The sequence below is a fragment of the Rissa tridactyla genome, chromosome 1 (genome assembly GCF_028500815.1).
Source record: "Rissa tridactyla isolate bRisTri1 chromosome 1, bRisTri1.patW.cur.20221130, whole genome shotgun sequence".
NCBI lineage: Eukaryota > Metazoa > Chordata > Aves > Charadriiformes > Laridae > Rissa > Rissa tridactyla.
This window is the reverse complement of record NC_071466.1, coordinates 140,361,182-140,379,054: the sequence shown is the minus strand read 5'-3', so window position 1 is coordinate 140,379,054 and position 17,873 is coordinate 140,361,182. Positions and strand designations below refer to the sequence as shown.

Here is a 17,873-nt window from a genome sequence, read left to right as displayed (position 1 = left end):
TGTCTTATCACTCTGAACGAACCGTTTCAGACACAACATGCTGTTAATCTCAGAGAGTTAGAAGAGGCCTAACTAAGATGTAAAATTACTGAACAGAAAGTTGGTTCTGTTTTACCTCAAACCAGCACAATTATCTTTTTAAAGCCTTGATTTGAGAAAATCCTAAGTCCGTATTTAGGGCCAGGAAACATCCTACTGTCACAAGTTTTTAGCCCAAAGGCTCAATATGTCACCCTTCCTGTCTAAAAAAGGCAAAATTATAAGTAGCCGTTCTTCTCTGGGTATGTCTTCCTGGGCCAGAAAGAGCTCTCAGCAAATTTATGGGTTTCTGAATGGGGGGGCAGAAATCAACAGGCCCAGTGTTGTATCATTTCCCCTTCCATGACATCTAGCAGAAATGATGAGAAAACTTCCTGCATACAGACACATTTGCTTTGGGTTGTAGATCACTCCTGAGGTGATGGGGAAGGCATGGTGGTATAGGTGCTGGCTCAGGAACAGCTGGAAGTTGGAATCCTGAGGAACAGGATCACCAAGCAACTGATTCAACTTGGGGTGACGTTAAACATCCTAGTCTGATAGAACATATATTTGCATTTAAAGAGATGAAAAACTCTAGGTGGCCTTGTAAAACACATAAACTGAAAGGTTACACTCCTGGGGCACTTAAGCACAGGCTAGCTCTGAGACACAGATCGCTGTAGCCTAAGTGAGAGAAACTTGAATTGTTTTTCTCTTGCCAACTTTTCCCTCTTTCATGTTTGCGGTTCTTTGTGCTCACTGTTAATTGATCAATCATGACCAGAGGCACCAGCTCAGTGTTCCCATCAGCCATCACACTGACTCTTGTTTTAATGGTTGTCCTGGTTTCAGCTGGGATAGTTGATTTTCTTCCTAGTGGTTGCCATGTTTCAGATTTGATATGAAAGGAATGTCGATAATGCATATTGTTTTAGTTGTTGCCAGGTGTTGTTTATATTTTTCAAGGACTCTTTTCAGCTTCCCATAGAAGCTGAGAAGAAGCCTAGAGAGAATGATGGGCCGGCCAATGGAATATTCTGTACCATAGCTGTCATGCTCAATATATAAATGAGGTTAGCTGCAGGGGCCATAATCTGCAATCACTGCTCAGGAAGGTACAATTCACCGTGTGGTGAGAGTGATTTGTGTCATTATTATTATTATTGTTGTTGTTGTTGTTATTTTCCTTTTATGTCATTGTTCTATTAAACTGTCTTTATCTCAACCTATGAGTTTTTTGGTTTTGTTTTACTTTCCCTTTCCACTTCTTTCCTCCCTCTTCTCCCTGCCCTTCTGGGAGAAGGGGGAGAACTGCACGAGTGTCTGCATGGTCCTTACTGCTGGCTGGGGTTAAACCATGGCAATGGTGCTAGTGGCTTTGCTGACATGGACTAGAGTGACTGCCATTTTGCAGAATCAAACTCCAGTGAACAAAGGTAGAACCACATTTCCCAACATGAAAATACAGGAGATTTAAAAAACACAGTAAATCTCACTATTTCCACTAATTTACCTAGACTTAAACAAGGGGAGGGTGTGGCTAGCAGGGGGTGAAGCCTCCACAAGGCTTCAGGCTTCCTAGTATAAGAAATCAGAACAAAAGGAAGTCCCAGCAGCTTTGACATAGCCATTCCAAAATTGAAGTGGGCTAGTTATCATCTAAAACTCCTTTACCTGTGGCATATTGTACAGCAAAACACATCCTGAGATCACTCCAAACTCTATCCCTCAGACAAGTGGTGCCTCACCAGGGCTAATCTGCTTCATAGGGAAGCACAAAAAGAGTATATGATTTGCTGTGTGTGGAGTGGGCCAGACTCCAGGTTTCCTTCAGAAAGGGTGCATGTCAACCCGTTTGACAGAAATTAGTAGAAAAAAACTCTCTATGGATACAAAATGCAAGGACAGCCTGTGATTACGGTACAGTCTAGCGAATGGCAGACCTGCAGTCAAGGGTCTCTGCTTGGTCAGGTGCTTTCTGTGTAGTCTTAAAGATATCATCCATCCTTAAAAGTAGGAGCACCCTGGGCAGGATAAACCTGAACGTAGTGAATACTCACACATGGATACATAATCTGTCCATGCCTGTTTCTGCATAAAACCCCATCATCATCTGGATGGGGGAACCCAAAGGCTACAGTAAACTCAGTCTACAGTTTCTTATTCAGCTGCCCGATTCCTGCTTGGGCAGATAGCCACTGATACCAGTGGGAGTTTGCCTGAGTAAATCAGTGTGAAAATTAAGAACTAAGTTCTGAAACAGCAGTCAGATTTCTCTCTTTTAAATATCATACCTCTTCTTACATCCCAGTCATTCTGCAATTCAGGGGGAAAAAAAAGCTTCCTCTGCACTTGCGGCGTTGTTTCCCTGCCCTCCCCCTCTCAAAGCAAATTTAGAAAAACAGGTAAATAAGCTGTGCAACTGCCTCTTGCCTCCCCACTTCAGCTTGATGCCCTTCACAACAATCCCAGCTGACAGGTTCAGCGCTGAGCTGCACAAAGTGCTTCCTGTCGGCGTGGGTGGTCCGAGTCTCTCTGCAGTGAATCTGACAGCTGAGTGCAGCGATACGGACCCGGCGCAACACGCGGCCTGGGGAGGTGCAGCTTGGGTTTCATCTGCTGCACATTTGTCTTGAATCCCACAGGCAGGGCATAGCTCGCTGTGGCACACTACAAGGCTCAGCGAACTATTCTCTTCACTTGAGAAGCTAATTCTCCTGTTGTAAACAAATGTTTACATTAGTAATTCATCCATTCATTTGCAGGGCATCTATCTAATTATCCCTGAATGACTGCAGAATGAGGCACTAAACATTGTTTATGATCTAGGCTCACGGGGACTAATCTAAAATACAGGCTTAGTGCCCAGTGATTTATAACAACCGTAGCTTCGATCTTGATACTACCAGTTATTCCAACAAGTCTGACCTTTGCATCTAAGTAGTGTCCTTATCAATGAATCAAGTGTGATGTCCTACACAGACGTCTCGAATCAGGGTGATGGCATCATCTCAGATGCAATCAGAGTTGGCCACAGGTAACAGAGAGTGGAAAGAGTTTCCTCCCACACCTGGATGCTTTTGCATTAGGAGAAAGCACCAGTATATAATGCTTGGAAAGTGGGATATTCTAGTTCATAACACACTGAAGGCTCCATCCTGCTTCCTTATCAGTCAGCCATACTTCCTGGTCACCACAGAGCATACTCAGCAGTCACCGGCCCATTATATCTGGGAAGAAGTCTGGCTCCTCCTTACCCTGACAGTGGCTTTCACTGTAATTAGTCATTCATGCTGCAACCAATCGCGTGCTCTGGCTCCCAGAATGAGTAAGATCAACTACCACAGATGTGCAAGGACAAGAAATTAAATATTTATAAACCGTTCTATTTATTCTGTTTGTTTATTACAAATAACTAAAGGTCCTTGTCCTTAGAGAGAACTAACCAGGAAATTTTGGATGTTAAAGTGAGGACATTTCTGAGTTATGCCTGAGCATAAAAACATACGAAAATGTTTACAAGAGGAAACGTCTATATTTTCTCACCATTGTTTAACTCAAAAATTGCAAAGAAGTTTGCTTAGAGTTTCCAGGAGGAAAAATCATCTTGGGGTGAAGTAATGTGTGGAAAAAAGCAATCCTAAAGGAGAATTTTGCATCAAAGTATCATGATGTGCAGAAGGGGATAAGTTAGCAGAGGCTGTAACACAGTCAGGTCCTACGGTGAGTTGAAACAATGGAGGGGGAGATGATGGCGGGTGAGGGCGTCTTTATGGCACAACAGTGGGCAAGGTTCAGATCCATAAACATATCCATATGAGACACCCAAATCTGCCATTATATAAAATACCTCATATACACATACATATTTATATATTTACATAAATCCATCATTATATAAAATCCCCTATACACCTTCATAAATATATTATAAATTATACCTATAAATCTATATAGCTATTTCCATATAGAGAGATAAACCATACAGGGCATTCACCTTTTTTTTTTGTCATAAAATGCGTTCTCTTTCAGATGTTTTGAGAACAGTGGCTTGTTAAAACAGGACTTGTCACATACAATATTTAACAGATGTCTGGTTTTAGATAACATGCCCATTGACAAGCTCTGGTTCTCTCCTGAATACTTTCATGCCCTAAAGCTTGGGTTTGCCTAGATTATTTCCCTCCTTCCTCCTCCCCCACCCATGCCATTCCCCCTTTCTCCTTCCTTGCCTCTCCAGGGTCTACTCGTGAGGCAGCCACAGGGCTGAGGGGTACAGTGCAATTTTGATTTGCATCTGGTGTGAAAATCCTGGTCTCTTATTTACTCCTTAACATCCCTGTGTGCTGCTTCCTCTCAGGTTTGTTTCCCTGAGGACAGCTGAAGTTGGATTGTGTCCCATGGCTGCAAGACTGAGTTATTTGGCAATTATTTGCACCTCTGTCCTCCTGGGTTCTGTTAAGTTATAGAGATACTCCTTGGAGTTTGTAAAAAACACAGTTTAGAATGAGAAAGAAGGCATGTGTATATTTCACTTTGGAATTCTCTATCAGATGCTTGATATTTGCCCTCAGCTAATTCATCTGTAGTGTACCTCTTTATCCCCTTTATTATTTGACCTGCTCCTGCTGGAGCAGTGGATGAGTGTAAGTCGACGCACGGAGATGAATGTGATAAAACGATCTCAGTGAAAGCTCAGAGGAGGCAACAGAGGATTCCTTACAAAGCAGAATTATACAAAAAATGCCTGGTTGTTGGGTTTGTTCTCCGTATCCATTTATACAGGCCAGATGCTGTAGTCAGAACGTCAAACATCATTTCATAAGTATCAGCACTACTTTGGACAATGGAGTTATATTTTCTCTTGAGCAAACTGCAATCAAGATGCCAAAGGAACAAGACTTCCAAATTGTAACTACTGAGGACAATGGCACAGTGCCAAACACGTTAAAGTGGAAATAAATTATTAATGATATTTTATTTTAACAAATTCTCATGCTGTGAATTTTCATTCTTCACTCTTGACTTCCAGATAGCAAAAAACTGATGTTATTTCTCAAATGACTTACAGTGGCCACACTGATCTTAGAACCTAAATCAGAGAGTCTTTTAATGATATGCAAATAATGGATGAAGTCACTAAGATGTCATCAATTCCCACCTGCAGATAATAAAGAGTGCATGCAGTTCCCGTCTGGTAGACATTGCATCTCGAGAGAGGCACTTCTGTGAAGCAGCAAATCCAGCTCCCGGATCACATCTAGTGCAAATCAGGAACTGCTGTCTCACTGACGTGATGGTGTGGTTACCAAATATATAACTGGTGGCATCTTTCCACTTCAAGAAAGAGTTCCTCCCAGTTCCACCTGGGTTTCCACCAACATACTTATCGCCTCTAATGTGGAAAAGCAAACTGTGGAACCACCTTGAAAAAGTACTGATCTCTGCCATAGATTAGCAGTAATTTGAGTAATCATGAAAACCCGCAAGCACATATGAACACATAGATGATATACACGTCAGGCACCAGCTTTACAAAATTAGAATACTATTGACTTTAATAGAGTTGCTCCTACTTTACACAGGCTTGAAAGTCTTGCGCTGCACACCGCAAGTGACGTCAGTCACTCCAGCAGGGTGATGCATGCAGAGGAATTACAGACATGCTATGTAAAAAAATAGAGAATGTGCTGGCTAAAGAACTCATATGAAAGGTGTGAGACTAAGAAATCATTCCCAAGTATGCCCTAGATTTTCTTAGAAAGCGCGGCCAGCTCAATACCTGCATGCCGCAGTTCTACATGAGTAAAATGGTAATAACAATTCTCCATTCCACTGTCTCTTTCAGCTGACCAAGAAGATCTTACAGGCTGAAGATTCTCTCCTGTTGTATATGCGTGTGGATTTTAATTTAAGCATAGCTGGGAATGCTGTGTACATGATTCAACGTCATGTAACGTTCAGTCATGAGCTAAGTAATCTAAAAAGGCATTCCTACAGTTTTCTGTTGTAAAGGGTAATTTACTTCTACAGGAAAATACACATTTACATTTTGGAATCTACATATTTTTACTACATTTGAAACATTAATGAGCAGTTTTAATTTTGGGAGGAGTTATACCAGATGGTTGTGCTGCCATTGAGAAGGTCCTCAACAGGCTGGATAAAATGGTCCAAAGGGAATATCACAAAGTTCAGCAAAGGGAAATGCAAAGTATTGCATCTGGGGAGGAATAACCCCAAGCACCAGTAGATGCTAGGAACTGACTAGCTGAGATGCAACTTTGCAAAAAAGTGCCTGGGCGCCCCTGTGGACAGCACGTTGAACATGAACGAGCAACGTGCCATAGCTACAAAGAAGGCCAATAGCCTTCTGGAGTGCGTTAGGAAGAGAAATGCCAACAGGTCAAGAGAGGAGATCCTTCCCCTCTACTCAGCACTACTGTGACCGCACCTGGAGTGCTCTTTCCAGTTCTATGCTCCCCAGTACAAAAAAGACACGGACATACTGCAGTGAACCCAGTAAAGAGCCACTAAAGTGATTAAGGGACTGGAGAACCTGACCTATAACGAGGTTTGTACCACAAAGATTATTGTACCACAAGAAGGGAAGGCTCAGGGGCATTTTACCAACGTGTTTAAATAATTCTTGGGTAGATTAAAGAAGATAGAGCTAGACTCTTCTCAAAGGTGCCCAGTGAAAGGACAAGAGGCAATGGGCACAAATTGAAATAACGAAAATGCAATTTAAACATGAGAAAAAAACTTCAAATCATCAGTATCAAATGTGGTCAAATACTGGAACAGGTTGCATAGAGAGGTTGTAGAATCTGCATCCCTGGAAATATTAAAAATCCAACTGGACAAGTCCCCGAGCAAGCTGCTGTAGATGACACTGCTTTGAGCAGGGGGTCGGACTAGGCGATCTCCAGAGGTCCCTTCCAACTTTAGCTATTCTGTCCTTCTGTGGCACAACGACTTCTATGCACTTTTCTCACTGGACTCTCACAGTATAAATATTAAAAGATACCAGGAGTCATCATTTTTGCTATGCTGCTACTGTCTCATAGCCCTGCTGTCTTGCATGTAATTTCTGCAAACTACATGTGTTTTGGATTTTTTTCCCCTTTTATCATGCCAATTTATGACATACAGTCATATGATATACAGTGATTGGTCCTATGTAAAGCTATGGTTGCTGCAGAAAGGGAAAGGGAATTCAGAAAACTTACTCATTTCCATGTATTCTGGAGTCAGCCCAGTGAAAGGTTCCAAGGCGTAGTCAAGATCCCATTGCTGAGGATCCTTTGACTGATTGGTGTCCATTTCCTTGGGCTCAGTTCTTTCATCCTTCAGCTTCCTGAAGAGCTTCTTTAGCTTCCTGAGGAACAAAAGTTCAGATTGAACCAAGTCTTTTTTTTTCCTACAAGATTTGGCCCAAGTCTTTGTGCAGCAACACAAAATGTATATCATGTTACTTTGGTGCCCCATAGGCTTAGTTAACACCATCTTCTGTAGTTCTGATGCTGCTTATTGCCAGGTGACAGGCTGCTAGGGGCAGCAGTTCCTGTATTCCTGTGTCAAAACGAAAGTTACAACAGCCTAATGCTGTTAAAATGGAGTTGAACCCAATACTTTTTAGTAATTGTTTCTCTCTTGATATGTGTTCAGTGGGCATGGTCCTGAAGTTCAAGCTGCTTGGACATAAATAATATTAGTAATAAGTAATACTCTCAAAAAAAAACCCCACACTGAGCGCCTCTCTCTTAAGAAAGAAAGAAAATACCAGAAGGCAGTATGATACCTTTATACCACATATCTAGCACCGGTGCACTTTTCTCTCACCATAAAACTTGGGAACTTCCAATATAGTATACTTTTAAGGTCAAAATGACCAGATATATTGCCAAACAAAGAGGATGCAAGAATGTACTAATTCCTAAACCTGGTGGACTTAAGAACATTTTAGCAGAAAAACTACCTGTTGTTTAAAGAAAACGGGAATGAGCATCTCTGCTAATAAATCTGCAGCACCAAAAAAAAAAAAAAAGAAGTGTCTCCAAGATACTAATAGGTCCAAAGCCATTTAGGACTCTAAAAATGAATATTATTGACTTAAAGGCAGCTCTGTGACCACCAGAAAACACCTGCAGCTCTTCAGGTTCCAGTGCTCTCTTGTCACAAGCACATATACCTGGGTTTATCTAAGTAGACAAAAAAAGATGCTCCTTGTGGAACCTTAAAGGGGGAGCACTCTTTTCTTCGACCAAAATGATGCTACAACTAATAAAAATAATGAAATATGTACCTATGAAATATTAAGTATAAGCAATGCCGTAATTTTACTAATGGCCTTTCATCCCAGAGAAATGCAATTCCCTTGCTTCTACCTAATGTGCAAACAGGGTTCAAACTAAGAGAGAATAAGACTCATGAGAGAGTTTCAGCAAGTTCAATAGAATTTGTTTTCAGAGAGGTGTATTCCTGTCACACACAACCAGAAATCCTGCCTTAGTCACTTCATATTGAGTAACAAATTATTGTTAGAAAAGTGTCACTTGGGATCTATGCAGTAACAACTTCTTCAGTACTCCACAATGCAGTTCATACTGGAACTCACTGGGGAAAAACTGGAACTCACCGGAACTTCTCTGCAAGTTTATTCCTAAACTACTGGAAACTACATAATTCTATAGCTACTAACATCAAAATTGAAAAATTTATCGAATGCTTATGTGACAAATGTATATTTCTGAAGTAATTTTTTTTTCCTGAGAGTGTAACCTATCATGTATAATGCAAAGTATGCAGATCTACGTAGACCCTGAGAAACTTACTTCCCTGGGAGCTAGATGTTTTATGTGCTTGCACAACTGTATAATCTTCTTTCAGAGATTTCCCAGAAGAGTTTTAGAGGTTCTGAAATTTCCTTCAGATATGCCACAGTGTGTATAAAGGTGGAACACCGAGCTAGCACACAAACACTGTTATGGTGAGACTTGGAAATTCCCGATTTCAATCAGGAAGTATTTCTGCTACCTGAAAAGTATACATCTTGCAAGACCAACTATGCTGGTGAGTTTTCACTGCCTCTGAAGTGGCAAAGCAAAACGGTTTCCTACCATTTTCTAAGTAAACGCAGGTCAGTTATGTCTCCCAGATCCTGTAGATCAGGAGAGGTTGTATCAGAAGTTCTCATTTTGACCACGTTTTGCAGTAACATCATCCAGTTTGGCCAGACTATAAATTACTCACATGGGTGAGCAATTATTTGTGCAAGTATTTCTTTGGACCTCAGTAGGGAAAGCAGTATCAATCACTGTCCCAGTCAGCTGGAGATCCAAATTTCACAACACTGACAAATACACGAATTTCACAAGTGGTATAATCCCAGAGTAAAATGAATTCATCTCTAAAAGAAGAGTAAAGTATTCCCAGTGCCCCCGACAGATGACTTTTTAAATGCGTATGCATCAATAACTTCATGCATTTTTACACATTGAAAACTTCCCATGGAAAAATGCAATAGAATGAGATACTTCTTCAAAATCAAGGAAGCAAAATGCAGTTAAACTAAGATAAAACATCAAGATTTATACTTATTGTATTTCTTCATTTCGCAGATGAAAATCATCTTTCACAAATATGCATGACATTATTTTATAGTTCTTCACATATGTGCCATATGAGTGAGAATCCAGACTAATTCCAGTGATGTTTTGCCAGTAGTGTAAGCAGGGCTCTCCCACAAACTTTTCCCTCTCAGCTTGCAATAAATCCTTTGAACTAGAGGTGTGTGGCCTGGAGACACAAGTGTATGGGGAAACAGTAGGGGTTCTTATTTGTAACTCCAGTTAAGCAGAACAGCTTTCTCAGACGCTAACACAAATAGCAGGGCAAGGCTAGCTGGCAACCACACTAAAGGCTTTGCTGGGTAGGTTTATTTCTTTGTTCGTGAATATACACTGAGCCACACAGGCACACCGTATCACCACGTAGCACAAGGCTCTATAGCAAGCTGGAAATGACCTCAGTGGCTGCAGAATTTCACCGACTTGTGTTTACAGGACCCATTCAATTTCATCACCAGTGCGGAGGAAATGGGGATTGGCAGACGCTCTTAAAACAGATCTAGATTGCATCAGGCCTTGTCAGTCCCAGGAACACAAAGCTGCTAAAATCAACAGATCAATTCCAGCTTTTGTTCCAGGTGCAGCTAAGATGTAGCTCATAAGTCTGATGGTAACATCCTCAGTACTTTGGGAATACCCAGCTATACTGAGGCTAACCAAATACTTTCAGTACCCAGAACATTCAGATTACACAGTTTTAATAGAAGCCTGAGAAGATTTAAAATACTTCACAAGAAAGAATTAGATGGATCCCTACAAAGACATTTACCTCCTACATGATGCAAACTCAGCCATTTTATGACACTAAAATTTCCTTTAACCCCCTCTACTTTTATGGCAGTCAAGGGAACTTGTCTGTGACAGAGGTGATGTAGTATTCAGAGGGTAGGAGACTTGGGGCAGGATTTAAAACAATCAAAGAATTCCCAGAATGCTCTTCCAGCATATCCCAATTAATTTCCTAATGTGAGGGACTCTCAGAGGACAGCGAACAATAAGTTCAAGACAGTGCTGATTTCTGTCCCAATAAAATGATACGAGCTATAAACGTCCCTCACATTTCCATGGGCAGATGAGATTGAAGAGCATCTCACTGTCACTGTGCAGCAGCTGAGATAAAATTTGGGTGTGTTTAGATGTGAAGTCTGTACATGTGTGATCTAATCCTCTGGTTATAGCACCACGGAGTCGAGTTATGAAGTTTAATGCATACACATAACTCCCCAGAGAACCCAGTAACTAAAACAATAGTTGTTGTTTTCAATGTTTATTTGGGAATACACTAAATCCAGGGCTCAGTTACTCAGAATAATTTTTAATTTTTCATGTAGCCATCTATAAGCCAAGCACGAGGAGTGGCACCTTTAACCATTTTGAGTTAAGGTTTGAAGAGTGTTCTTATTTTTATTTTTATGTAATTTTTTAAAGGATCAACTAACAGAAAGCAAGCCAAACTAGTTCTTTTAAATTTTTCACAAAAAAAAATGCACCTTTGTGTCATATCCAAGCATGTGAAGTTTCAGACCAAACAGAAATGCATCAGAAAGTTAAAGGAACAGAGAACAAGGATTTGCTCCGTGTTCTTCTCCAGCTATACAGCAGTAGGGCAATGAAAATGAGTTCTGCAGAACTCTACAGCTGCACATATGATTGTGTTGTTAAAACTGAATAAGCTTTTTAAATGCACTTGTGAGAAACCTGTTTTTTAATTACCCAGATCAACATTCTTAAACAAAATAGAGAGACAATGATAATCAAGAGCTATTTGAGCTTCTGATTTCTGCATGCCAGGCAGCCCCACCAGTGAGAAAGAGGAGGTTTGCCCATTCAGGATGAGTCTCTAAGAAGCTTCGTGCTAAAGAGGCGAACGCAGCAAAGTTTCATGACCCCCCCTCATAGCTATATTGCTCTGGACAAACAGAGAAAACAGTAGAACTGTAGAACAGCCATTATTTCTGGTCCTTTTGCCAGTAAATATCAAAAAGCAAAACACATTCTCGAGGAGATGGAATAGCATGAAAGAAGAATGAATTTAGGATGAGGGAGAAAGAAAATGAAGAACAGGTTTTTGTCAGAAGACTGCGTCTAGAGAAGTTAAAAATGCTGCTGCAGTTTCTCATGAGGGATTGGCACCAAACTGTTGTGTTAGGTAAGAGGTGGGAACATGGTTTAATTATTCTGTTTGTAATTCTTAATATAAGCAATAAGCCCATTATGCAAGGTAATCAGCCTCTGAAGAGACCATAAAATCACTACAGGAAAATGCCCCAACCCTGAAGAACCCACAAGATTTTGAGGAAAAAAAAGATGAGGAAAAGAAGAGAGAAATCAAAATCAAGAGATCCTGGCTGAGGTCAACCCATGGTAAACTTACACAAAGCCTCCTTTTTTAAAAAAAAACAGACAGATGATTCAACAGTTTCTCCATTTATACAGTAAAAAGGAGTAGCAGGATTTGGGCATCAAGGTCAAGACATGAAGATGACTTGGGAAAAATGAGAAATTTGTCGAGTGAGGCAGAGTGGAATGTGTAGAGACTGGAGAGGCAGGGCAGCTGGGAGGCAGGTTTAAATAGGATGGATGCAGGAAAATTATCTTGTTGGCACAAGTCTTGGTGTCTTCAGTGGCTGTGCAGTCCTCGTGATGTATTTCACCAGAGCTTGCCAGAAAGCGTGGAACTGAGGATCAGTTTACCAATTTCTCAAGACTCTCAGTTAACAAATGCCCTTGGGTACTGCAAAAGCAGATCGCCTGTGACAGTCACCAAGAACTGGATTTGAAGTATTGCAAGGCAATACTTGCTAGAACAGAACTCTTAGTATTCTCATCCAGCATAGTTAAATACATTTTGAAGTAAGCGATGGAAACCGATGTTGAATAAAAAAACCAAAATCACAGCCCTGCTAAAGTCAATGGGAGCTTTGCCATTGACATTAATAGGGCCAGTATTTCACCCTAAGGGTTTATCACCAAGGTCAAAGACAGAGAGTAATAAAATAACCACGCCAATTTTTTCCAGGAAGTTCAGAAAAACAGAACTGAAGAAAAGGAGTCTCATAAGAACTCTAGGTCAGGGCTCTCAAGGCCTGCAGCCTTTCAGGGTCAATTCCTGTGGCAACAGTAAAAGAATTATTGTATGTGACACATCTGAGCGAACTGTGGCATATTTACATCTGTTAAACTTGTGAATTCCAGCCCCACAGAATACACATTTCAATTCAAGAAGGCTTAGTTTTCCATAATTCAACTGTTGTTGCATTTACCTAGCTGTTTTGATATTCTTGGGTGCAGAAATTGAAAAAGAAATCACAGAAATGTTTAGAAGACCAGAAGTCACATCTGCCATAGCTGTGCAGCAGTTTCTCCAGAAATAGTGAAGGAAAAAGCAAGGATGTGTCCCAGTGACCCCAAACAATGATGCAGGGCTGCCATCTGAAGTTTAACTCCGTAACTCTTTGGCCAGCACTGACTGTAGATAAGCCAGAATGAAGACATTGAGTCATAGTTCCCAATTGCGGCAACATTTGGGGTGCTAGAGATGTAATGGATGGCTGCTGCTTATAAACTCAGTCTGTCATCTACTTAGCAGTGTTTTTTGAGGGAAAGAGACAGCAAATGGGAGTAAAGCTTTGTGATCTTCTGCAAAGCAATTAAAATGCCTGGGGTTTTATGGTGAATGAAATCAAAAGGTTTCTGAAAATAATCCTGAAATCCCGAGATTTCAGTAAGGAAAACTCTTTTCATCTGGGTCATCACATAACTTAGCAGAGAGATACAGTTCTCTCTGAATGGGAGTTCCAGAGTTCCAGTTCCAGATTCTGAAGAACAAATCACCATTTATGATAGTCCCTTCTGCCTCTCCTTGTGGGTAAGGTTGACTGCAGCATTTGTAGTCTGCCCTCAGTGAAAATAAAGGGAGCCAGTGGAAGAATCTGCGTTATTCATCCTGACTCTCATTCCCTCCAAAGAGGCACAGGGCAAGAGGGAAAAAAATACAGCCGCTGAAATGGGAGATAGAAAAGATTGTTCTATCTTTCTGCCACAGAAGGACTGTTCATCATAGTGCACAGCCTGTGCAAAAGTAGACACCAGAAAATAGAACAAGGGCCCAATGAAGACAGAGATATCCTGTGAAGGAAAATAAAAAAAAATTACTGGTAGAAAAAGGATGATCTAACAGAGGAGATGAGCTGACTGTAAGAGATTAGCAAGGAAAACAGGTAGCAGAACACAGAGAACAGGATACAGTAGGAAGCCAGACGAGAAGGCCGGAGGGCAGAGAACAAGGGCGTGTTTATCTACACATCTGTCACATCCCCTAACAACAGCGTGTATAGACGTAGTAGATTACATGTGAGACACGGACATCCCAGAACTACTACTTCTGCAACACATGCATGTTTGGAGTCCTTTTTGGTCTGAATTTATATGTGTGCATCAGAATTATGCACAGCCTTCTGAAAATCTGATTGATCAGTACTCGAAGTGAGTCCGTGTGCCTGTGTATGTGGAGCAGATGAGGTAGGATAGAGTACCATTAAGGATCTATTCCAAACCAGTAGAGTAGTACATGCAGAAATAGAAAGCTAACTCTGATTTAATTTTCAGTAAAGCATTGTGATTTTCACGGTGCAAACAGGTCTGGTGAGAAGGGCCGAGCCCTACAGATACACACATTATTTTCTTGAGAGTCCAGACAAACAAAGGAAAACCCCATGTGCTCATTTCAGGATGACAAGATAGCATTGTGACTGAAATGAGGCATTTCTCAGGGAAGGAGAGAATGAAAACAGATATATTTTTGAACAGATATTCAGTTTTAAAAATTGAGGCCACCATAGGTTGTTGGCAGGAAGGTGGGGGAGCAGAAATGAGGGAGAAAAATGGGATGAAATGGTCATATTCTTGCACCAAGAGCTGTAGTTAGGGAATTGAGAAATAATTTGACAGGAATTTTCTGTTTGGACTGGATCAGTCTCTGCTTTCATGAGTCAAAAACAATAAATACAGTATTTCTAACATCATAAAATCCCCATTAAAAAAGTCCAGTAGCAGTAAGTTTTTGGAAGACAGGAAAAAAATCACACCAGGTTTACACTGAGAAAGCTTTAAGCCTTCAACATGTCAGACATTCTGGGAATGATTTACCACCTTTTTCTCAAAATAAACTGTAAACTCAATGAGATGTAGACAGAAAACAGGCCTCCCTATTGAACTTTGACATAAGAATAATGAAACCTTCCATAACCCGCATTTGATTTGTTTGGGAAATTTTTTTTTCCCTCTATTTAAATTACTTCCAAAATAAAAGAGCTTGCTAGGAAAAGGGAGGAAAAGGGCTCATTTTAAAAATATTTCATAATCTTTTAAGCATCACTCATCTTGTTTTCTAGTTAACATTGTCAAGGCCTTCCTTAGAGATGTCATCCAAAAGCTACTGAGACCAGAGTTGAAAGATTCTGATTAACTTCAGCAGAGTTGAGGCTTGTGTCTAAGCCAGACTCTTCATCTAATACAACATTTCACAGATCACTGCCACCAACAAAGGTGATTCAGTTAACAGAAACAAAAGCAAACCTCCCCAGAGGCAGGAGCAGGACGCTCTCAGTGGGTTCTCAGTGCCTGAAGATCCCTTTGACACTGGACACAGACCAAGACAGCTTTCTTGCTATATACTTGGAGCAGAGGACACTGTGTGTGCACTAAGCATCCTGGAGCTGACAACCACTGAGCAGCCTGTCAGCGTCTCTCCCAGACTCTAGCCCCTGCATCACATAGTGACATACTGACACACAGGCGCCTTAGAAATGTGTGGACTTCATCTGCAAACCCGTAAAATAGTCATAGATCAAGTAATACATTTTAACATCTTTTATGAGCTATCGCTTTTCTTCACGCCATCTCTTCTCTACTTTATACTAATTTGTATTCAATACTGCTACCCTGAAAGCTTCTCTAAAACTTCCCAAGAGATCTATCATACCTTGCCTGTTTTCTCAGGTTTCTAAAATTAATTTAGATCAATTATTTAATATATTCAATCACTTTCTTTAAGCCATTTACTGCAGATATAGCCAATTATTCAACATAAAATACAGCCAGATCATTTCATCACAACCAAAAGCGTGATTTATCATCACATTCAATTAGAACCCACTGAAGGCGGTGGCAAAAGTTCCATTCAGTTGAATAAGGATCAAGCCTTTAATTTACTGTGTCATAGGAATAACGCATGGTAATGGAGAAGGCTGGGATACATACGGGATTCCAATTTCAAATAGATTGTTTTGAATCAGTTGTTTTCCAAGCATAATGATGCTCAGCTGAATACAGAGTTCCATCAAACAGCCTCCTGGAGCACACTGCAATTAAACAAAACCATAGAGTGTGAAGAGAGCAAGAGAATTAATTTAAAATACCCACTTGGGAGAGCTACCGATGTCTGTATGTGCCCTTCGCCCCGTCACCAATTTGCGCAGGAGCACGGAACTCGTTGATCATTGCAGTTCTGTGCTTAACAAGGTATTTCATCTCCACTCATAAAACTGCATTACGGAAAATATGCAGAGCTCTGAAATAACTTACTGTGCCCTGGGGCTACTATATTTCCTTTTAAAATATTTACTACATAATCAATGTAATAAACATAATGCAGTATCACCAATACTCTTCCAATCTGATGTCTCCCAAGGGAGAAGAAAGTCTTCAATCTTGCAAAGACTTATACGTAAGCTTTATTGTAAAACCTTGAGTACGTATATTGATTTTCAAGGGAACACCCACAGCAGTTAAAAGGAATTATGAAAAAGAAAAATGTTTACAGGTTTAGCACAAAATGGCTTTGGCTTTTTAGGCTATTAAAATTGCTAGGCTTCTAGTGATCTACAGAATGAGACGCCAGATTCAACTTCCAGCTTTGTCATAGGTTTCACAAGAGCCTCAGCCAAATCATGTAATGTTTGTGCCATAGTGCCCAGTTGTAAAGCATAGAAATGGTGGAGCTTCACCTAAGAAAGATTGTGAAGTACTCAAAACTGCAGACAGACAGACAGACACACAAGCACCTCAGATGGTAAATTTGGGGTTTGTCTATTTTTTGTTGAAGATTTAACATCTTTTAACAGGTTTTCTATTTTTCCCTTATTGCCTAGAATCCACTGAAATACACTGTTCACATATCTCTTTTTGTTAAGGATTTTTTTGTTTAAATTTCATATGTACTTACCTCTTCCATTCGATAGCCATCAAACACATACACATAATGACCAGGACGGCCAACAAATCTGAAAGCAATAACAATATATGAAACAATATAAAAATAGGAAAAAAGTTAACTGTAAAATAACTGGTTCATTCACATTAGCTAAAATATTTCAGAATGGGCTACTTCAACATGAATTTTGAAAGACTCAACACCTATTCAACTTTGGTTATTTAAAATTATTTCAAAGCCGTTGGCTTCTACAAATGTTTTTCTACTACATCTTGATGAAATAGTTTTAATAAAATATTTTTCTGTGCTAAAAAATAATAATAATTTCCCTCTCTTGATTGGAGATCACAAACCAAACCGGGAATACATCTCCTAACTCACATTCTCTTGCATCTGAATAATGCCCTGAATGGAGTTATTTACTCATCTATACACAGGCAAGGTTTTTCTGACTACACAGGGAGAAACAGCGAGACTGACTTCATTATAACCATCCAACACAAAAAAAAATGGTTAAAAAAGACATTGGTGATATTTTTCATTAATGTCTTACAAGATTTACAACTGCTGGTAAAATGTATCATTAATTCTTAAATCAATGATGCTGAATAGGATTAGTGAAGAGTATAGATTAACAAACTTTACAGCCCCCCAAAGGAACAGAAAAATGGTATGAGACAGAATCCAGAGGCTGTTTTAAACATTTTTGCCAAACTTTGAGCAAACAATCATTTTAAGCTTCCCATTCAAAAGCATATGTTATATTGTGGATAACTGGGTCCCAAAAGACAATGATCCTGAACCCATAGGAAGTCACACTTATTTAGCAGGACAGCTGAATTACCTTTTTGGTCAATCGGTTCATTTGCCAAAACATGCAACTTCCAGTTGACTGTAACTATTTCTTAATTTAACTTGCTGCGGGCAAATAGTGCAAAACATTGAGAAAGTAAGAGAGAAAGTAGTTCCATAATTTTAAATGTGGAAAGTGAAGACCTGTAAGCGCT

The 17,873-nt window shown here is 40.1% G+C and overlaps 1 protein-coding gene across 1 annotated transcript in view; it reads right to left on the bottom strand.

Moving 5' to 3' along the window:
- ANO2 (anoctamin 2) overlaps positions 1–17,873 on the bottom strand; it is a 190,129-nt gene that overhangs the window by 16,302 nt on the left and 155,954 nt on the right. The window contains exons 18-20 of the mRNA XM_054213085.1: positions 16,879–16,936; positions 15,915–16,015; positions 7,254–7,402 (exon numbers count right to left, since the gene is read on the bottom strand). Of these exons, the coding sequence (XP_054069060.1) occupies positions 7,254–7,402; positions 15,915–16,015; positions 16,879–16,936 (308 nt within the window). The remainder of the gene's footprint in view (positions 1–7,253; positions 7,403–15,914; positions 16,016–16,878; positions 16,937–17,873) is intronic.